The 20,650-nt window shown below is 32.8% G+C and overlaps 1 protein-coding gene across 1 annotated transcript in view; it reads left to right on the forward strand.

The window, feature by feature from the left end:
• The first annotated feature begins 1,363 nt into the window (after positions 1-1,363).
• Positions 1,364-20,650, forward strand: part of REPTOR-BP (REPTOR-binding partner) — a 44,097-nt gene continuing 24,810 nt past the window's right edge. The window contains exon 1 of the mRNA XM_072532567.1: positions 1,364-1,523. Coding sequence (XP_072388668.1) covers positions 1,479-1,523 — 45 coding nt within the window. The 5' untranslated portion in view covers positions 1,364-1,478. The remainder of the gene's footprint in view (positions 1,524-20,650) is intronic.

Consider the following 20,650-nt stretch of genomic DNA (forward strand, 5'->3'; position numbering starts at 1 on the left):
TGCACAATAATTACAAAGTAAAAGCGGAAAGTCACAATGGTTTGGCTGTATATAAATAATACCATAATATAGTCGGTTCGCTATTCCCAGTCCGAACTGTCTAGTGAATTTAGTAATTATTTTTTTGCGAAGGTGGAAATTACTGTACAACCAAGCACAAGTACTCATAGCCAATATTAATAGTAAATAAAATAATAATAAATTTATTTATCTGCACCATATAATAAATAGTTATGTTAAATTATAACAACTAAAATATTTTTTTTAAATATATACTACCCAAAATTTGATAGGTTTAGTATACACTTCCACTATTTAGAATAATTCTTTTTTTTAAGAAAGAAGTCTTCAATAGTAGGTTACTTGAGCTATTAATACTGAGAAGTAGGAATTGTTATTTTGTAGGTTTCCGACAATGAATCTGTCAAAATATGCCCGACCGAGCTAAGCGAATGGAGTATACCATAGCCATAGCCGACTGATGTTACGATCAAAGAATAAAGACGCTTACGATGTTACCCTTTCGAGCAGGGAAGATGTACAATGTATTGTATGTTCCCACCATGATACTATGACTAACAAGATAGGATCTTCCCGTAGCACAAAATCGGTCGTGTTCGCGCATGCCGTCATTGGAGATCAGATTTGAATTCTTGTTAAAGTTAAATGGGATTTTTATGCATTCTGTGATGAAATTATTTAATTAGCAAAATAATAATATTAAATAAAGGTTTAATAATTACAATAATCGTACACAAAAAGATATCTACAAACTATTTAATAAAGATTATTTATTGACACATACAAAAAACTGACATTACGAACATGCAAGTCTCCAATTACGTCACGACTTATGCGCAATATCTTATCTTCTTAATCATAGTATCATGGTTCCCACCACAAACCATACATACTCTAGGTATGTATGGTTTGTGGTTCCCACTTCCCTTTATGTTAGATCTAACATAGAACTTGTCATTAATGTATTTAAACGATGATTTAAATCATATTTAAATTCACACTGATTTTCATGTAAGAAAAGGGTTTCTACATCTGTTTACGTTTACGTAGCTAGTTTCAAATACTTTTAATGTTTCTTCACTGCTAATACTGGGCCGAAAACGATTTAAAGATTTGTAATCCTTTTGAATAAATTTTTATTTTATTTTTAGTAAACAATTAATATACCATTATGCATACGAATATACGAAGTTCTTAATTCTATGTAAGTTGTTTATATTTTATGTACAATATTATTTCTGTGATTTTATGAAGCAAGACAAATAAGGTTACACTATTGTCGTAGAGATGGCAGCGAAAGTTGTTTCAATTTATCGACTAATGACGTGAGGAAGCGAGGAAAATATTGGGTGACCTTGTAATGTTTGTAAATAACAAGACACGTTGAGCTGTTTTTGTGTTGATTGAGTGCTTTATTTGCAAGTTTTAGAAGTTGTCTTTAGAAATTAATTACCACAATGAATTTTGAAGAAATGGCAGTCATCGAAGAACACAGTGTTTGCGTAAGTTAGCCATGACAACTAGTTTTAAAGTAAAAATTAAGTAATCATTTGTATCACACCATGGTCTGATGATATCTAGGCATGCTCGTCAACATTCTTTTCTCGTTTGTTTCAGTAATCAATAATTTCTAATATGATTTTGGTAGTCATTAAGTAGATATAACAGTAATCAAATTCCTGTCTATAAAAGTTGTTATATTTTTGAAAAATTCTATTGGCATTCCAAATTAAATAATTTAAAGAGGCACTGCTTTGGGTGATAGCTGTAGTGCGCATGCTCGAGAGCAGAACAAAATTTAAATTGAACTGAAACTGATAATGATTAAATTATGTCAATAAAATATGTTTGATCATCTAGTAAATTTGATAACATGAAAAACTAATATAAACAATTGAAAATACCCATTGTAGAATTGATATTTTCTGAAAAAATAATTGTTCTGGTGTCAAAGCAGTATTTATTTAATATCTGTTAGAAATATGGGATAGATTCAAATTTTTTATATTTTATACATAATACAGAAAAATTGTTACACGTTTTCTTGATAATAGTAAATAACCTTTGTTTGTAGAATAATAAAGTAAAAGGTGTTTATCAATGGACTATATTAATGGTTGAATAATATTATACTATACTTACTTAACTTTTACTGTTAATTGAAAATTGTCTGAATCATTTTATGTAATTAAATTGCCATTGGTTATATTTTTTAAAAGGATGATGGTATAATATATTGAATATTAGGGAATTGTTACAGGCAGCATGAAATGTGGAAGTGATTCTTCTATATGTATGTTTCCTCTGCCTCAAATTATTTTTCCTACACTGTCGAGCATAAAACTAGTTATATGTAATTAATAAATATTTTGAAGATATTTTAGAAATTTAGGGGATTGTAAAATTCTCCTCTAACATTAATTTGCACACACTTCATTAATTCCCATTTTTAATGCTTCAATATCTGTAAATATTTGGACATAATAAATTTTGCATTTTAGATGCCCCCAGATAAAATAATTGTTTGATCCCAATCTCGGATCACTTCTACAGTTAGTCCAATCATATAATTATGAAATGTATTTTTAAGAAATTCCTTAATATCCTGACTATTGTGTGCAGGGCAGCCATCCATTTAAAAATGGCTTCTTAATCTCAAGTTACTTTTGCAAGTCTCTGTAAAATCTCTTCTTGTAGCAAGTCAAAAACTTTTCAGAATTTAAATTTTCCTTATGAAAAATGGTCCAATAATATTGTGTTAAAATATTCATAACCATACATTTATTTTTTAACAATATTGGGTATTGTTTCAATAGTATCCTCAGGCTTTGTTGTTGACCAGGTCCTATAATTTTGAACATTTGGTTCATTATTTAATGTAAATGTACACTCATCGCTAAACAAAATTTTTAAAGAACAAATTTCTGCTTGCATTAGCCTTCTCTAAAATTTCATAACAAAATTCTGCTCCTCTCTCAGCATCTTCTCTTAAGTTCTCAATGACATTGAAATTTCTAGGAGTGGAATTCATTTCTTTTCAAAATTTTTAAGGCTTCCAATAAAAATAGTAAATTATGGTAAAATGTCACAATCAAAATAGCTTCAGGTCAACATTAGGATAAAGCAAATATACATTTTGTTTAAATAATGAAGAAATGCACAGTGAACTTCAGTCTGTTTTATTTTACTTTTTTACAGCCTGTCTGCAGACGAACAATGAATTTCTTTGGTATTTTGACTTGCTTAGTTGAGATAGTCGAACTTGAAGTTGAAATATTAGAACACCTACATAATATAACCAATCACAGAAAGCATTTTTTGTTTCTGTAAATGTTATCGTTTATTATCAAAATTGTGTACACTATTTAACAAAGATTTGAACTTGGTTCTGTTTTCTTTCCAAATAATGATAGTGATAGCTGTTGCAAATGCCTTTAATGAACCAAACTTGATATAATTATATGTAAATGTGATAATAATCTAAATCTTTAACTTAATTGATTATTAATAAATAAGTTTATTTTATTTATTATGTTTGTGTGTTTTGTTTATGCACCTGACTGTAACCAATTGGCCAATTTTATTTTATTGGATGCCCGAAAGGCCCCTTCTCCAAACAATCTGTATACAGCAATAGAGATGTTGATCAAGTGTTTTCTAAAATTTTGGAGCATTTAAGTAGTAATATTGCTGAATAGTGTACACAATTTTGATAATAAACAATACAGTTTACAGAATGAAAATGAAGCACTAAAATATTTCCTAAAGTTGTTAAAATTTTTATCAGTTAACCCTGAGTCTCCTACTTTTTGACAGTTACTTACCAACAGTAGTTTTAAGTTTGCCTTATTTTATTTGTTCATAACTTTTTACAATAAGCTAAAAGCGTCCTTTAGAATACCTACAGATCCTATTTTGTATTTAAAACGAAAACATTTGAAAGACATTTGAAGTATTACACATCGGCTGGTAACTACGGTTGTGAGTGCAAATTTATGTGGTAAGTATAGGATCTACTTCAATACTTGGGATTTGGGATACTAGGATTTGGTGATACCGATCAAAAATACCACAGGGAGACTATGGATTAAGTAACTATTTTGATAGTCAGAGCATTTTTTGCATCAATAAGAACAAAACATGGGCCCACCCTGTATATATCTATTCCATTTTCCATTTTAGTTTTCTCAATCTGCTAGTGTTTGGTTGAATATCGTTGGTAATGAATTTTCTCTTTTATATTTTTATTTTAGCATTTATTTAAGCACTTCTTCTTCTTAGCCTTCTATAGTTCATTTTTTTACATAGACCTCTCCTAACTTCTTCCATCGATCTTTATCTTGGGCAACATTCTTTCAAATTGTTTCGGTTAGTTATTCTTTTTATGTCCTCTACCCATCTCATCTGTGGTCTTCCTCTTTGTCGTCTACCTATGTAAGGTTTCCAATGTTGTATTGTGGCATTACAACATTGATCTTTTTGTCTAGCTGTGTGAAATGGAAAGCTCCATTTGAGTTTGGCAATTTTTGTTGTGATATCCTCAACTTTTGTTTTTGATCTTACCCAGTTGTTCCTCTTTTTATCTGACAGTTGTATACCTAACATTGCTCTTTCCATTGCTCTTTCTGCTCCAAATCCTGCCCATCCAGTCATAATCTTCTAGTTATTTCCGCACCTTGATTCTTTTTGTCAAGTTTCAGAAAATGTCCTAGGTAGATATATTCTTAGACTTGTTTTATCTCATTGCCATTATATAGGCATACCACAATCTAGAATGTGACCGCGAAAGCCAGCCTGTTCAACCGGTTCGTAATTATCCATTTTGTAAGTTAACCGATTGTTAATAATTCTTAAAAACAGTTTGCATACTTTAGTGAGCAACGATATAGGTCTACAATTCTTTTGGCCACATTTGTTCCCTTTTTGTGTAAGAGTATTACTAGACTCTCATTCCAGTCTTTAAGGATTTTGCTATTATGGAAACATATTAAATAGCCCTGTTAGTATAGGGATTGTTACTGTCTTGCTTGTTTTCAAGAGTTGAAAACTCTTGAAAACAAGCTCAAATTACTTACTCAATTACTCAAGAACTAGTATTCGGCTAGTTGTTTATTTTATACTCAGTCAAAGGCCTTCTTCAGGCCAATAAAGCAAATTTACGCATATAGTGTGTCATCCATAGTGTCATGTGATATCTCGTATGTCGCTATCCGTTCATTAATAACGAAGATGCTGTGTGGTGTCCTTTTGGCAGCCTTTGTTTTCTTTGTTAGAGTTCGATCAGTGGTTTATTTCGTACTCAGCCTAAATCCTTTAAGTCAGTAAATTAAAATTTGTCTTATAATAAATCTATTTTTATCCATAGTGCCCTATGATATCTCGTATGTAATGCCATTTAGGCATTCAGGGTAGCGAATATGGTATTTCAATATATTCCCTACCTCTTCTCCTTTCCAATGATGTATCATACGTCACGATCCGACAAACTATTATACCACCACCACAAAACGCTGAAAATGAAACTTAGCGTTTCCTTATGGAATTTTACATGAGAAATGAGGCAGAAACGGTATCCCTTTTATGGGTATATCTTTTGTTATATATATATATATATATATATATATATATATATATATATATATATATATATATATTATTTAATTTTATGTAATTCTGTTTAACTTGATTCAATTTTATTTAATTCTATTTAGTTTTAATTTAATTTTATTTTATTTTGATAGTAAGTGAATGTTTATCTTACCCAATGATAAATTATACACATAGATCTTTTTTTACAATAATTATAGTACCAATAGTTTGAGCAATTTTGCGAAAAAATTGTAGTAAAATTTCTGATTAACAATATTTGAATCATCAATTTGTAGAATGAATTAGCAATAAATCAACCGTATCGTTTCAAGAATAAAATATGATTGAAATGTCAGATGTTGGTAGGTCAAATTTCTTTCCTAGGTGGCGTCGTTACCCTACTGGGTAAACAGTATGCCTTGTCGTCCTAGCCTTTTATATAGGTAGCTAGCGAGATTGTGTGATATCCATATATTTAAACTCCATCACTTGTTCTATTGTCTGTCGCTCCATCTCCAATTTACATCTATTTAATCTTATAACCATGCATTTTGCCTTTTTTGGTGAAATTATCATTTTAAATTTTCTGTAGGCTATATTAAATTAGTGAAGCATACATTGCAAATCATCTTCGTCTGCATGGCAGACTGGCTGAATCGTTGGCTCAAAGGGAGAGAGAGAAACGGCTTGAGCTGTAACATACTCGTTGTGTATATATTTATGTATCTCTCTTGCGTACAATAAGTGGATAACGTCCGGTAATTTGAACCTGTCAGGTCCGCGAAACATAAATATGCCCGTTTGTTGTATTTTAGTTATTTCTCTTGCACTTCTTCTTCTTCTTGATGTGCCTATCCGTTACGAATGTTCGCGATCATCATGGCAATCTTTATCTTATCTGCAGCAGCGTGGAAAAGCTGCACAGATGTTGTATTGAACCAGATTCTGAGGTTCTTTAACCAAGATATTATTCTTCTTCCTGGACCTCGTTTTTCAAATATTTTTCCTTGCAGGGTGGCTCGAAGGAGAGTATATCTGGATTCATTTCGCATAATATGTCCGAAGAACTGTAACTTTCGAGATTTGATGGTGGTCAGTACTTCTCGATTCCTATTCATTCTTCTGAGGACCTCCTCATTTGTGACTCGGTAGTCCACGGGATATTAAGCATTCTCCGATATAGCCACATCTCAAATGCTTCCAGTTTTCTGCACATATTTTCGTTCAAGGTCCACGATTCAACACCATAAAAAAGGACAGAGAAGACGTAGCAACGCAGCATTCTTACTTTTGTATCAAGAGAGAGGTTGTGACTCTTGAAGATGGCCCCCATCCGATTGAAGGTGGATCTAGCTTGCACTTGCCTCATTGTAAATATAGCCTCGGTACACGATCTTCCCAATCTAAAACTCTGTTGTTGTTCTGCTAGTATTATAATTCATTCAGTTTATTTGTTATCACTTTGGTTGTCGATATTAAGGTTGTGTTTAATAGGTTGATTGTACACAGGATACAGGCTGGTTGGTTTAACTGGGAGCGAATGAGCGGGGTACTCTGCGATCGAAAAATCGGGAAAGCGCTGAAAAGAAAGATATACAAGAGTGTGGTGAGGCCTGGGTTGGTGTACACTGGTGAAGTGTGGCTTGTAAAGATGATTCAGGAAGGAAGATGGAGTAGCTGAAATGAAAATGTTACAGTGAATGTTGGGTAAGACTAGAAGGGACAGTATCGGGAACAACTTGATTAAGGAAAGAGCCGGAGTGGGGTGACTACAGTCACAAAAAAGATTCAAGAACAAAGCTGCAATGCAATGGTCACGTCTGATTATAGAAAAAGACCGAAGAAAAGACGGAAGGACTGTGTGGAAGAGGACTTAAAACACAAAAGGTTTTGGTGAAGAAGATACGATGGCCCGAAATGAGTGGCGACTAAGAGTAAGAAACAGCGATCTCTTAAAAGGTAAAAGCTAAGGAAGAAGAAGAAGTTTAATAGGTTGATTCCTCTGTAGTTTTCCTGGTCTGATTTATCCCTTTTCTGAATAGAGGTATTAGGATACTTGATCTCAATTCTTGTGATATTCTGTTTTGTTCTATTAGTCTTTGAACAATTTTAATAGTTGTTGGGTCAAATCTGGTACTCCCTGCTTTAGGAGGTCGTTCGATGTTCTATCATCCCCCGGTGATTTTCTATTTTTTAATTTCCATAAAGATTCCTTTAGTTCTCCCTTCTGAATATTTATTTCATCGTTGTCGTCACTTTTTGTGTTAATGATTCATTCTCGTCATCTGCAGCAAATATGTGTCGTTTTTATAAGTTCGTTCATCTCTTTTCTTTGTCCTCTGATCATTCTTCATATTTCTTTTTGTGTTCCGTAGAAGTCGTGTTCCCTTTTTATTTGTCTAACTAAAGTATTTGTTTCGTTTGATTCGTTTATAGTGGTTGTATGCCTGTTGTGTTTGTTGTGTTCTGTATTGTAAAAAGACTTTCTTTTTTCTTCACATTTTGTCTTCACTTGCTCTCTAAACCATGAGATTTTCTGTTTCGATATGTTAGTGTTTGTTACTTTTCTCTCCAAGTGCTTCTGTTGCTGCGTTAATGTTAGTTCTTAGTTTTTCCCATCTTTCCTCGATGTTATTGTATTCTAATATTTCATTCTCAGCAATCTTCTGTGACATTCTTTTTCTATATAAGTATTCCGTGGATTCCATATGTAGCCCTTCGACTCTGTTTTTTCGAATCTATCATGGACTTTTGTCCATGATAGAGTTATGTCCAAATATAAAGAAAAGTCGACAACCTAACTAAATTTGCAATAGAGGTTGTTTGATTTATAAAAAAGAAAACATGCTGCATCGTGCATCAATTTATATATGATTATTGGCCGACGACGAATATTTCTAGCCACATAAACTGTACCACAACGTTTACTCCCTCTTTTACATTATGGAATGTAACGAGTTCTGGTGTAGTTGTATTACGAGCATTTTGAGTTGAGCACATTTCGTCCATAGCGATAGTTACAAAGACTTACAAGATGCCCTGGAATCACCGACCCAACTTAGTCCGTTGGAGAGTTCAAAATATAGAAATCCTCATGTTTATCGGATCGGTATTAGCCTGAGATATCGTAGCGTATTAGATGTAATAATGAAGCCGATTTTACTTGGTAACAAGGCATTAACATACCTACCTAAACTTTACAAAAAATGGTTATTTTGCCAATACCTCTGGTTGATGCTGATAATGAAAAATAAAAAATTCAGAAATTGCTTTAATAATAAAATACAGTTTTATACAACAACAAATGCAAAATGTCATGTCATGACGACAGCCCTGGCGTTATCTTCATCGTACTGAAAGGAAAGGGTCAATCAATATCTAAATCTAATTAATAAGTGGAATATAAAAACTAATTTGACACATGTGTAGATAATCTCATGTTAGATTCCTAACAAGCAAACTAATTGTTAAAATGTGCGTAGGTTGTTACACTCTATAAAACTGTTAAAATTATCCGCAGTTACATAAAATTTTAATCCTAAATAGTGTTTTACATGTTAATTAAATGGGTGGTATTGCTCTCTCCCTCTCTCGCGACTCTCGTCACTACAAACAACGTAGTAGTACAACTTGTGCTGTGCTTGTGCCTAACTTATATCGAACGTTGCCAAATGTTATACGTTTTTCTTCGAATTTTCGATTAAATTAAATTTTTTAATAAAGAGGTTAAAATAATTCTACGTTGATCGTGTGGTAAATTATAAGTTTAATGATCGTTTTCAAACCACGCGACATTCGCCGGAGATACGGATGGTTAATAAATATACTGAAATGTATCCAGACTTATTCTCATATAAGCATAAAATCTGTCTGAGTGTTGTTTCCCAAGCTCTTTAAATAAGTGATGGTATTCTCCTAGATACTGCCTTTTTTATTTATAGGATGAGCCAAAAGCTGGCAATTTAAAGAATTACAAATAATCCACTACTTTTTACTTGAAGACATACATTCACTGTCGTCACTTCTGTTACTCATGTACATAATTTTACAATGTAAAAAAGCTAACATTCCTGAAACACATGTCAGAAACCGCAAAGGACACTGAAAGGAAGGTATCTTCGGTATGTTCTGCCCGTCATCGATATGAACCTCGACCGCGACTTCTACCGCGCACATCCATGTATCTTCGGTATGTTCGTATCGTTAGGTTCGAAAAATCTGACAGGCAGATCACATGGAAGATGTCTTCTTAACCTTCGCTGGACGGGATGACTCATTAGGGTTTGAACCAAAGCGTTTGGGTGATTTTCTATGCGTTCGTCATACTTTTGGGAAAAGTAGGATATTTCTTCTTTTGGCAGATTTCATTTTAAGATCACGAGCAATAACACTGTTAGTTACGTAATATGATAAACATAAATAAAAAATGAAATGTGTCATGCGCGGACGCGGTTTACCCCTAAAAAGTCGATTAGAAAGGGAATATACCGACTAAATTTTTTTTTTCATTTCTAGCGCGACAAACCTTTTTTATTCGAATCTATATATTTTTTCAAGTTTAAAGTTATTTTTTTTAATGTGTGCCGAAAATTATTATTAACAAATAACATAACAAAAAACAATTTCCCGAATCGCCTCGAGTCAAATTTTTTAGACTTATTTCATCGAAGTAAATATTTTTCTCTCTTGGTAATTTTGTAAGTTATTTGCGATTTTTAGTTGAAAAAATGACTTAATTAGTTATATTTAGGATTTGTTTTCTAAAAAACTACTAATAGAATTACAAAAACTTTATAATCTTTAATCCTTCACGTATAAGTAAGAATATTTTCATAAGGATAAGTGGTTTCTATCTTGCTAAAAACATACTTTTAAATTCAAACATAGATTTGTAAGCGCCGTGCTCCTGTATCACCGCAACCGCCTCTAGTATTGGAATTGGGTCTTTATATGCCATTTGAGTTGGCATTTTAACTGTGACATTGCTTGTTTTTGGAATGGAAACATTGAAGGTACTCCATATCGCATCATTAATGTATTCACTAGTTCGAATACTGCCGGGAGCATCAACGTTGTAGACAAAATGATGCAATTTGGAAATTAAGAACGAAATTCGTTGGTCCCTTGTTAACTTCTGTGTCTCGGTCGACGCACATCCAGACTTATAATACCTAAGCTACCAGTCTTTAAAATTTATAATACTTTCCCTTTTAATTTCACAGACCGTGAATAGTTACTTGAGGTAACAATGATTTCCGTGTACTTATGGATGTCATAAACTCGGTCAAATTTTCTGAGGTTTCTTTTAACCCTTTCGCTACGAGCCAAGTATCGGTTGCGCGTTGCTCATATACGGCGCCGGAAAAATTTTGCACTTCGCGATCAAGACGGCCACTCAGTAGTTTACATTCTTTATATTGAAGTGGTTGAATCGTTTTTCGTTTGTCGGCAGTTTGTTTATATTCGTTTTATCGAAGTAGTGGAATTTGTTTTCGTAAAACTTCAAAAACGGTATTCAGAAAGTACGGCGTTAGGGTGGGTGATGTGCTGACGCGTATGTACGGCATCAGTATAGTGTATTTGTGGATCGTAACGTACATGAACGATACTAGTAAGCAAGATGGACAATGTAGAACGTACTATTACGATTATAGCTCTTCAAAAATGTAAATACTTAAAAATGTACGGTGACAGAATCTGAACGATGGAGATTAATTTGCGTAATAGTACGGCGCTCGCTCATCAAAGCTGCAAATGAAAATCGTACTTTTACAGCAACAGTATCGAAAGGGTTAATAACCCCAAAAACACGGCCACAGGGAAGATATGAGTGACCTCGAAGTGGGAAAAATTGTTGAATTTTTTAAATCTGCCTGTATCCGTTAAAGCCAAACACATTCTTGTAACGCATTCCAATATATTTTTCAATATAATCTAATAGAAAGCTGCAGACTTCATTCGGGCTTTTTCGTGCTTCTGCTTCGTGGTAAATATAAAGAACGGATTTTCGTGACTTAATATTGGTGATGCAAAAAACATTAACGGTAAGCTGCGATATATAAAATAGGTCTTGTACATGAATTGCAGGAAGTTGAAGGTTCTGCATAAAATCGAAGGCGATTGCTTCTACATCATCTCTTTGAATGCATTCCTCAACTTGATCGTGTAGGGCAGTGTAAAATTTTTTACTTCGGCGGCAGTGTACGACTTAATCGGCAACTTCTACTTTTTTGCTGCTTCACCAAGACTAGGGCTTTTAATTTTTAAATTAAGCTCCTCACAGACATTGCATGTGTCAATTTGTGGCCTACCAAAATGTAGATTAAAATTTTCATGAAAAAATCATTGTAGTAACTGTATTTTACTGTACTCTCAGAATACTTTTTAATAAATAATTCGTGCATTATTTTTATATTAAGTTTCGCATCTAAGTACTTAAATTTCTCACCAGAGTAATGGAACTCTTTGACTGGAAATGTACGGTATTATGTGGCTACGGATAAGTTCTCTAGTTCCAGCATCATTAATGTTTCCTTTTATATTTTTCCCCTTTTATCTGTAGGTATTACACCACATACCACAAGTCTTTTAATTATCTTTAGCCTTTCTCTTCCAATGGCGTGAATATTTCAAAAAGCACCTTCGCATATCTTTTTTTAGTGTCATCAACATTAACAAAGAGCTTATAACTTCTTCTCCTATCTTTACCTACTTCATTACGTTTTCTTCTTCTAGACACCTCCATTACTTCTATTAATCCTTGTAGATATATATCCTGTTCGTTTTTTTGTTGTCATACCGTAAAAGTTACCAAAAATAATGTTTCTTTGATCTTCGTTCACTTTTTCAAAACATTTGAGTAGACACCTAAAAAATGTATTTTACAAACTTAAAAATATATTTTTATTGTCTTACTTGCACTGAGGTCCTATTTGCTTTGCTTCCATGGCCTTATTTTTGCAGCTAATATATGTTTGCCCTTTAACTCTAGAGTTTCTGATAACATTACGCTGATATTCATCCGATTTTCTAATCCTCTTACGCCTATTAGTAGCAGGCTCTCCATCTTTAGTGTTTTCAGCACTGGTGGTTGGTTGATCGTTGTTCATAATAATATTAAAATATAAACGTTTTTCTTCCAATATACAGATAGCTTTTTGTAAGCAGCAATAAGATCAAACAATGGACAGTGGAAGTGTGACGTCACAACTGTCAATTACTTTCCAAACAAAAGTTGAAATGCCCAATCTCAAGACTTTTTAATTTCTATAAAGTTAACATTTTGCTTCCTCTGCTGCTTTTTCTTTTAAGTATAGTGTTTTTTACGATAATACCATCATAATTCAGTGTTCTATTTCTATGAAATATAGTTTAAAAGTTTAAATTAAAGACATTCTAACCTTACTTTATTGATACATGCATTTTATTGTTATTTTTATAAAACAACATGCTTTATTATTTACACAACCTTGTAAAATTGTTGTAGTAACTATTAGAATACTTAGATATTGCAAAAAGCGGAAAGATTCTGTAAAAAAATGAAAAAAATAACGAAAAATACAAATTATCCACACTAAACAAGGTTTGTTTGGAAAGTGAAACTGACAGATGTCAATAAAATCTACGTCATCACTTCCACGGTCCATAGAAACACTATGAATTTTTTAGGTTATGGACAACTGACAATTTAGTGCAGAAACAACCTTAGTCCGGGACTAAGAATCGATATAAAATCAACTATGCTTACGGGATTTGTATTCTGCATTAAATTGTGTGTAACCCACAGAAAAACATGTTGGTGTTATAAACTTAAAATCGTCAAAATGTGACTTGTTTCTGCAATAAGCGGTTCAATTAAAGCATTTTTTCAACAAAACAAAACAATTTCCGGTCCACTTGGAAAAATAATAATAATAAACTTCCAATGAAACACCAACCAAAAGACAAAAAAAAAAGATAAACCCAAACTACATATAGATATACCAAAGACATAAATAATACATTTTTTAAATTTCATTGCCAGTCATTTATTGCACGTTTTCATTTGGGGTCAAGTAAAGTTCCATTGTACAATTTAAGTAATTGGTAAAATTGTGAATCAGGTTGTATAAAGTTCTTATAAATGGAACAAAAATAAAAAAAAAACAGCTTGTCTACAGCATCACTATTTTTGGCATATTTCGTTAACTTTTTATACTGTATCTATATTTTATATTGATCAAGATATTTATATATTCTTGTATTGGAGTTTATTTTTAAATTTTATTGCGTTATTTTTAAAGTTTTTTTTAATTCTTAATTTAATAAATATCTAATCTTAACAAACTACAATAAATTTTCGTAAAACATCTGATTACTGATTGGTACTTAAACCGGCAACATAGTCACGTAGTAAACAAGCCGCTGTATCCATGTTGCAATTGTACTGCGCAATAGGTTGGCGCGATGTTGCCGCGTGCTTCTATTTATTTTCTTGAAATCCTATATGGAGTACGTGCAACTGCGATTTTTATAAATATATACGCATAATTTTGAAGTATGGTGTGCTAAATATAGATTTATACAGGGTTGATTAACTACGAGTATTCATGACTTTGTATTAATGATCAAATTACTCTTACATTGTACAAGATTTGCTGTTGTGCTGAAATTATTTATGAATAAATTCTAATATTTTTTAATTTATAATGGGATCTAGATCGTGCAGACATACTATATAATTACAATAACTGCACAACTATTTCCAATATTTTTACAGTTTTAATAGGTATGTATATTTCAAAGAATATCGGTTAAATTACTATTCTCAATGTGAAATGAAAATTTTGCATTCATAACGTTTAATAAAATACAGAAATAGGCAACAACCTTTGACATCTATAAATTCCTGTGATCAGGGCTCTGATTCTATTTCATTTTGATGTCGAAATTTAAAAGCGACTACGCCATGACAGTCGCAATCTCTAGCGATTCTCATTTATTTCGATTGTAGTTAAAACTGGGGATATTTACTTTATCATTTTGACACTGCTGAAAATTTGGGTTGGCCCTCTTGTTTATTGGCTGCACGCTGCACAACGATTGTTGAATGTTTGTTTTGTTTACGTTACATGAACGTCTTTTTTTTCTTCTTTGAGTTGTTAAACCAATTGTTATAGTGGCCATCCTCAATTATATTTTGAATTGAAAGAAAATGGATGGAGAGGCTCTTGGTGATCGTGGCACTAAATTGTCTGTGGAGCAAAAGGAAATCATGGTGGCTTTTTTGGAGGACCATGCTGATTTTGCTAAGGGCAAACTCCTTGGCCATGATGGCAACGAAAGAAAAAAGGCGATGTGGGAGATCCTTAAGTTATAACCACTAAGGTTAATATAACCACTAAGATTTGACTTAGTGGTTATATTCTAATATATTTTTAAATTTACTGCAGCTTAGTAATACTTACCCTAAACATTTTGGGTATCCTAGAGGCATAAACACCATCCTCCAAATATGGTTCTAATACCCTTATCAAATAATTTGCAGCTTGTTTATTAAGCCGGAATTACTGCCTAAATTGAGCATCATTTAGTGAAAAAGGATTTTGAGTATCCCGTAACATTCTTCTTATCCTCTGTTGTGAGCGTCGGATATCTATCCTCTCTAATTCCTCCACAACCAGCAAATGTCCGTAAAACGCAGCCATATTAATACTTTTTGCCTCAGTTTTCCTTGCAAGAATCAAAACACAACACCGCCTAAACTAAACATAAGTTCACTCCTCCCAGTCCAGCCAGTCATGTCAGATTAATTTCGACTCAAAATGAAATTTCAACCACTTTCTTGAAGTTGAAATTAATTTCGATAAATCGAAAATTAGTGACGTCGTTTGGTTAGTTCAGCTGAAATCCACAAGGCTCGCAAAGTCGCATTTCGACGTCGCCATATTAATTTCGACATGTTTTGAGTCGAAAACTCAATTAGAATCAGGGCCATGTTGTGTTTTTATTGTTGTGGTGTTTTTATAAAGTGTCTAGATTTTCGATATAATATTATGGTTTAATCTAGTTCCTCATATACTTTAAAAGTTAATCTAAAGGAAGATTGTCATGGTCAATCACTGCAGTTTTTGTCGTGTCGTAGTCTTGACTTGTCGACATAGTCTTTAGTCGATTTACCAAATTTAAATATATTCTTAAATATATCATCGATGACTTAATATTACGAAATTTTATTTTTTTAAAACTTAACAAGAATTAGTTACCATGCATGATACTATAACAAAAAAGGTATGCTCACTTGCCGTTCTAATTTTAATCGACTTTGCGCATGACGTCATAGAGAGACAAAGCCACGGGACTTGTGTGGATCTTATTTTAACGATGCATCACGTGGCAACGTTGTTCCATTACTGTAATGAACAACTTCGAAACTTAAACAATTAACGGTAAGTATACCTCGATGCCATATCTTGCACTAAGAAGTCATAACAAGTTACTTTCTGTGAAAACGTGGTTTGAAAATTAATTAGTAATTTGTAAAATTAATTAAAGAAATATATGAATCTTCGATTTGATTGTGTGTATTACAAACAAAATAGATATTGCTACAAAACACAAATTAAATATAAAAGACCGGTAAAATGTAAATAATTTGAAATATAAGGAAAAGCAGGTCATACTTCAGACTTTATGAATATCATTTAGACATTTATTTTACAATCTTCGTGATTTTTCTCTTGCGGATATTATAATTATCTTTAATATTTTTATTTAGAATTAGTATTTTAAGATACATTTTACATATAAAAAAAGTAATTTTACATCTTCGCAACATTTACATATTTTGCAGATTCTATTAGGTTTTTTAAATAATTTTTAGTTATTTTTAATTTGTTGCCATTATAACTACTAAAAATATGTTCCAGTTAACTAGATTTAGTTACAAATTCCAGTGTTGGTTTGAGTAAACCACCCACAGAAACGTGGTTTACCCAAGTAAACAATTTATCGTTAGCGTCCGGAATATATCCAAGTATTTCTTTTTTTTTTGTAACTTAAATGCAATGAAACCGGCTAAATTTTCCAATCCATCCCGTTTCAGGTCTTTTATATCCGAATTAATAAAATCTTGATGACTGTCAATTAAATCTTCAGGGTTAATTTATGTATCACCACTAGGAATGTTTAGCGAGGAAAAGATCTCTTCAGTGACAATTTCATAATTAAATATACTACATATTAGTAGTAATATTCCACTATAGTTTTTTTTAAACAATAGTCAGCTTCTGTAAAATGTTTTGATCATATTCTCGCAGTTTCTACATTAAATTTGTCTCGCTGAAAACACTTGAAGACCCATATTTTACGCATTTGTTTGTCTCTAGGAAACACAAAAAAAACGACACTTCGAAAAAGATTTGCTTTTTTTATTATAATTGGTTAAACAACCCACCACTGCGCAATACATTATGGCAACCAAATAATTAGTCTTCTTTATAAAGTAGCTACAGGTAGTCGAGAGGAAGTTGCGTACGATATATAAATTAGGTGATATTAACACAGTAAACTGAATGTTTTCACCACAAAATTTATATACCAATATAATATATAAAGTCTTTACTACATCAATGAATAAATAAAAATCTCATTCACTACGTTTTGAAGCACACAGGATAGCAACAGATAGAGCATTTAACTTGGCACCATTAAAGTTGTCTCGGGTTTACGTCACAGGTGTGCGAGAGAGATGCAAGAACATGCGCGTTGACTTATCTTGTTAGTTCTAGTATCATGGTTACCATGTATAATAAAAAAACACAGTGTTAAATATGAAATTTTTGATTTTTATCCCAGAGAAGAGAAATTATTACTCGTAACGATTTACTACTAAACTTTTTCTGAAATATAATATCATTCCCAATTACATACATATTTTGAAGTATGGATTCCCAACCAAAGTCATTGGGGTCCAACAGAAGCCCTTAGGGCCATCTATATTCAAAACGGGATAATGAACAATTGGTTCGACTGGGGGTCCATAATAGACTATATACCAGCGATTCGATTTCTTTATATTTACTGGAATCAGTATTTTTTAAATCATTCACATTAGCTCCTATTATATGACTACATTCCTAGACTCATTCGCTATTGCAGAAAACGTATGCACGGGTAACATCTCAGTGAAGTCAACCAAGACTCAGTCGAAAATACATCGTCGAATTATTATTGGTGGACACGTTCTTTTTTATAGTCTTCATACATCTGGCTTATGTGTGGCTCAATTACATGAATAGTTGTGTATTCCTACACTTTCTTTTAATTCATTAGAAATTGTTAAATGATAATTGTGTTTCCCCCGTTCATCATTTACAACAAATTCATCTCATTTTTCTTGTATCATTTTTTTCAAAAAAAAAGGCATGATTCACGTTCCTGTCAGCTCTATTTCTCGTGGGATATCTATAAGGAGGATTTATCGAAAGCAATACCGTAAAATAAAATTTATTCTGTGGTAAATATTGCCTTGAGACCAATAGTTTAAAAAAAACTGTTCTCTTTCTAGTTGGGTGAATTTTGTACAACATTTTAATCTGCAGTTGTCACCGCAAGGTTGCTGAAGCTTTCTAGATGGCACGTTTTTCAACTGGCATGGGGCGCTTTCGGCAAACTAGCATATATCTTGAAAAACACCTCCATTCCTATAAACTTAAAACAAAAGGTATATAACACATGCATACTACTAGTTTGTACCTAGACAGTAGCCCTTACCAAAAAATCTGCTAAAAATTAGAAACATCGCAAAGAGCAATGGCACGAATCATGCTTGGAATATCCCTGAGAGACAAGATTAGAAACACCGAGATAAGACGTAGAACGAAGATTAGGGATATTGTGGAAGAAATGACTAAAATGAAATGGCGCTCGGCAGGTCACGTAGCCCGATATAATGACAACAGGTGGACACGGAGAATTCTAGAATGGAGACCAAGGACGACAACAAGAAGCATGGGAAGACCTCAAAAAAGATGGGTAGATGACATAAGAACAGTGGCAGGCAAACAGTGGATTAGATTGGCGCAAGATAGAGAAAGATGGAAGCAATTGGGAGAGACCTACATTCAGGAGTGGATGGAAAACGGTTGACAAAGATAGGCCTGACCGGTGTTTCTCAACTCCCTGGTAACGTTCCTTTTTCATTTTTGAGGTTTTTCTTTCTTTGGAGAATTTTCACTATCATTTACCTTGTTTGTTTAAGAAGAAGGTCTGGTTGAACATAAAGATGAGCTACTGTCGGAGTATTTTGGATCTCCCTCGGAATTATCAACTTCACTCAATGGTGAATCAGAACTATCACTGCTACTCATCAAATCATCATCATCATCATTAGCCGTTTTGAGACCACTGGTGACTATAGGCTCCCTGTAGATAATTCCAATGTATCCAATCTTGAGCACCTTGAATTCAGTTGTGCTGATTGCCCTTGAAATCGTCTGACCACCTTGCTGGGTGACGTCCTCTATTACGATAGCATCGTAAGTCTCCATTCTAAAATTTTCTTGGTCCATCTTCCATATCTGACTCTGGTAACATGTCCTCCCAAGTTCTATTTCAGCGTTGTAATTCTTTTAATTGCATCCGTAACACTAGTTTTTCTCTTTCACCGCTACTATCTGTAGAATAAAAAGACAGGTTCATTAAAAATTTGATGTCCAATATATTGAATACTAATCGTATGTAGAAGGTACTGGCTCTTTGTTAATCTCCAAGTGATGTTCGTCAATATTAAGTAGAGTATAAGAGTATAATTAATTTCTTGTGTGTTTTTAGATTCATCTTTAGCCAAGCAAGTTGTGTCAGATTCATTAGCTGTACTTTTCGTGTCGTAAACTTTCCATTCCCCAGTTTGGTTTACTTTCTCAAATCTAAAATTTATGTATTTAAAATTAGCACAAACTTATATTTTGTACTAAAAATATATTAAATATGCTTACCTCAGTCTAAGACTTGATGCAGCTAGCATTTTTCCCTCTGAAAGTTCCAATATGAATCATACAATAACAGCAATCTCAAAAATGTCACTATTGAACAAAAAAAATTATCATAACTTTTAATCCAATAGCGGCACAACTCAAAAAGTCACTATTGCAGCAACTAACGGTTGTGCTCGCAAGATAATATGACAATGTTGCGCACAATTTTAAGCAAGATCTGTTCAAGGATAGAGATAGCAAGATCTGCATTTCAAAAAATGGCTAAGCTATTCAAATGCCACGATTGATCAGTAGATCAGTACCCATAAAAATCAAGTAACTACGATGTTATATGTCCTATATTGCTGTACTGAGTGCTGAGTTTTTGCAATTTGCAATCTACTCTATACACAGAGTGGATTCTCACAGACGCTACCTGCAAGAAAATTAAGGCTTTCGAAATGTGGCTTTATCGCCGAATCCTGAAGATATCCTATACCGACCACGTTACTTACTAATCAGGACGGTTTATTAAGAATGCAAAAACTAAAAGAGGTTCTCTCAGTATTATTGCGGTAGGTTTTCTGACCATACTCTCTTCAGATTTATTTCGGCAAGTGGTTGGGTGATAAATTATTTATCAGTTCGTTGTTGTGATCATTGGTGCGATTTTTATATTTTACTGAATGATTTTTTGTTATGTCCTTGATTAATGGGATGTACAGATCATTGTGAAGTGTTTGGTTAGATATATACCAAGGAGCTTTATTTATCATACGGAGTATTTTGGATTGGAACGTTTAGTAGTATCTTCGTATTTGAAGGTTAACTGCAGCCCCATAGTTTTATTCCGTATGCCCAAACTGGTATGAGTCTAGCTTTGTACAGAAGCTATACTCTTGAATATATATATATATATATATATATATATATATATATATATATATATATATATATATATATATAGTCCTTCTAGAAAGTATCCGGAAAAACGAAAGCAGAATTATAATTTTACGGTATTTGTTTCTATCATTTGACATATAAAATTTCAACAAATAATTCATCTCATTTACTTATACAATCTC

The sequence above is a fragment of the Diabrotica undecimpunctata genome, chromosome 5 (genome assembly GCF_040954645.1).
Source record: "Diabrotica undecimpunctata isolate CICGRU chromosome 5, icDiaUnde3, whole genome shotgun sequence".
Classification (NCBI taxonomy): Eukaryota; Metazoa; Arthropoda; class Insecta; order Coleoptera; family Chrysomelidae; genus Diabrotica; species Diabrotica undecimpunctata.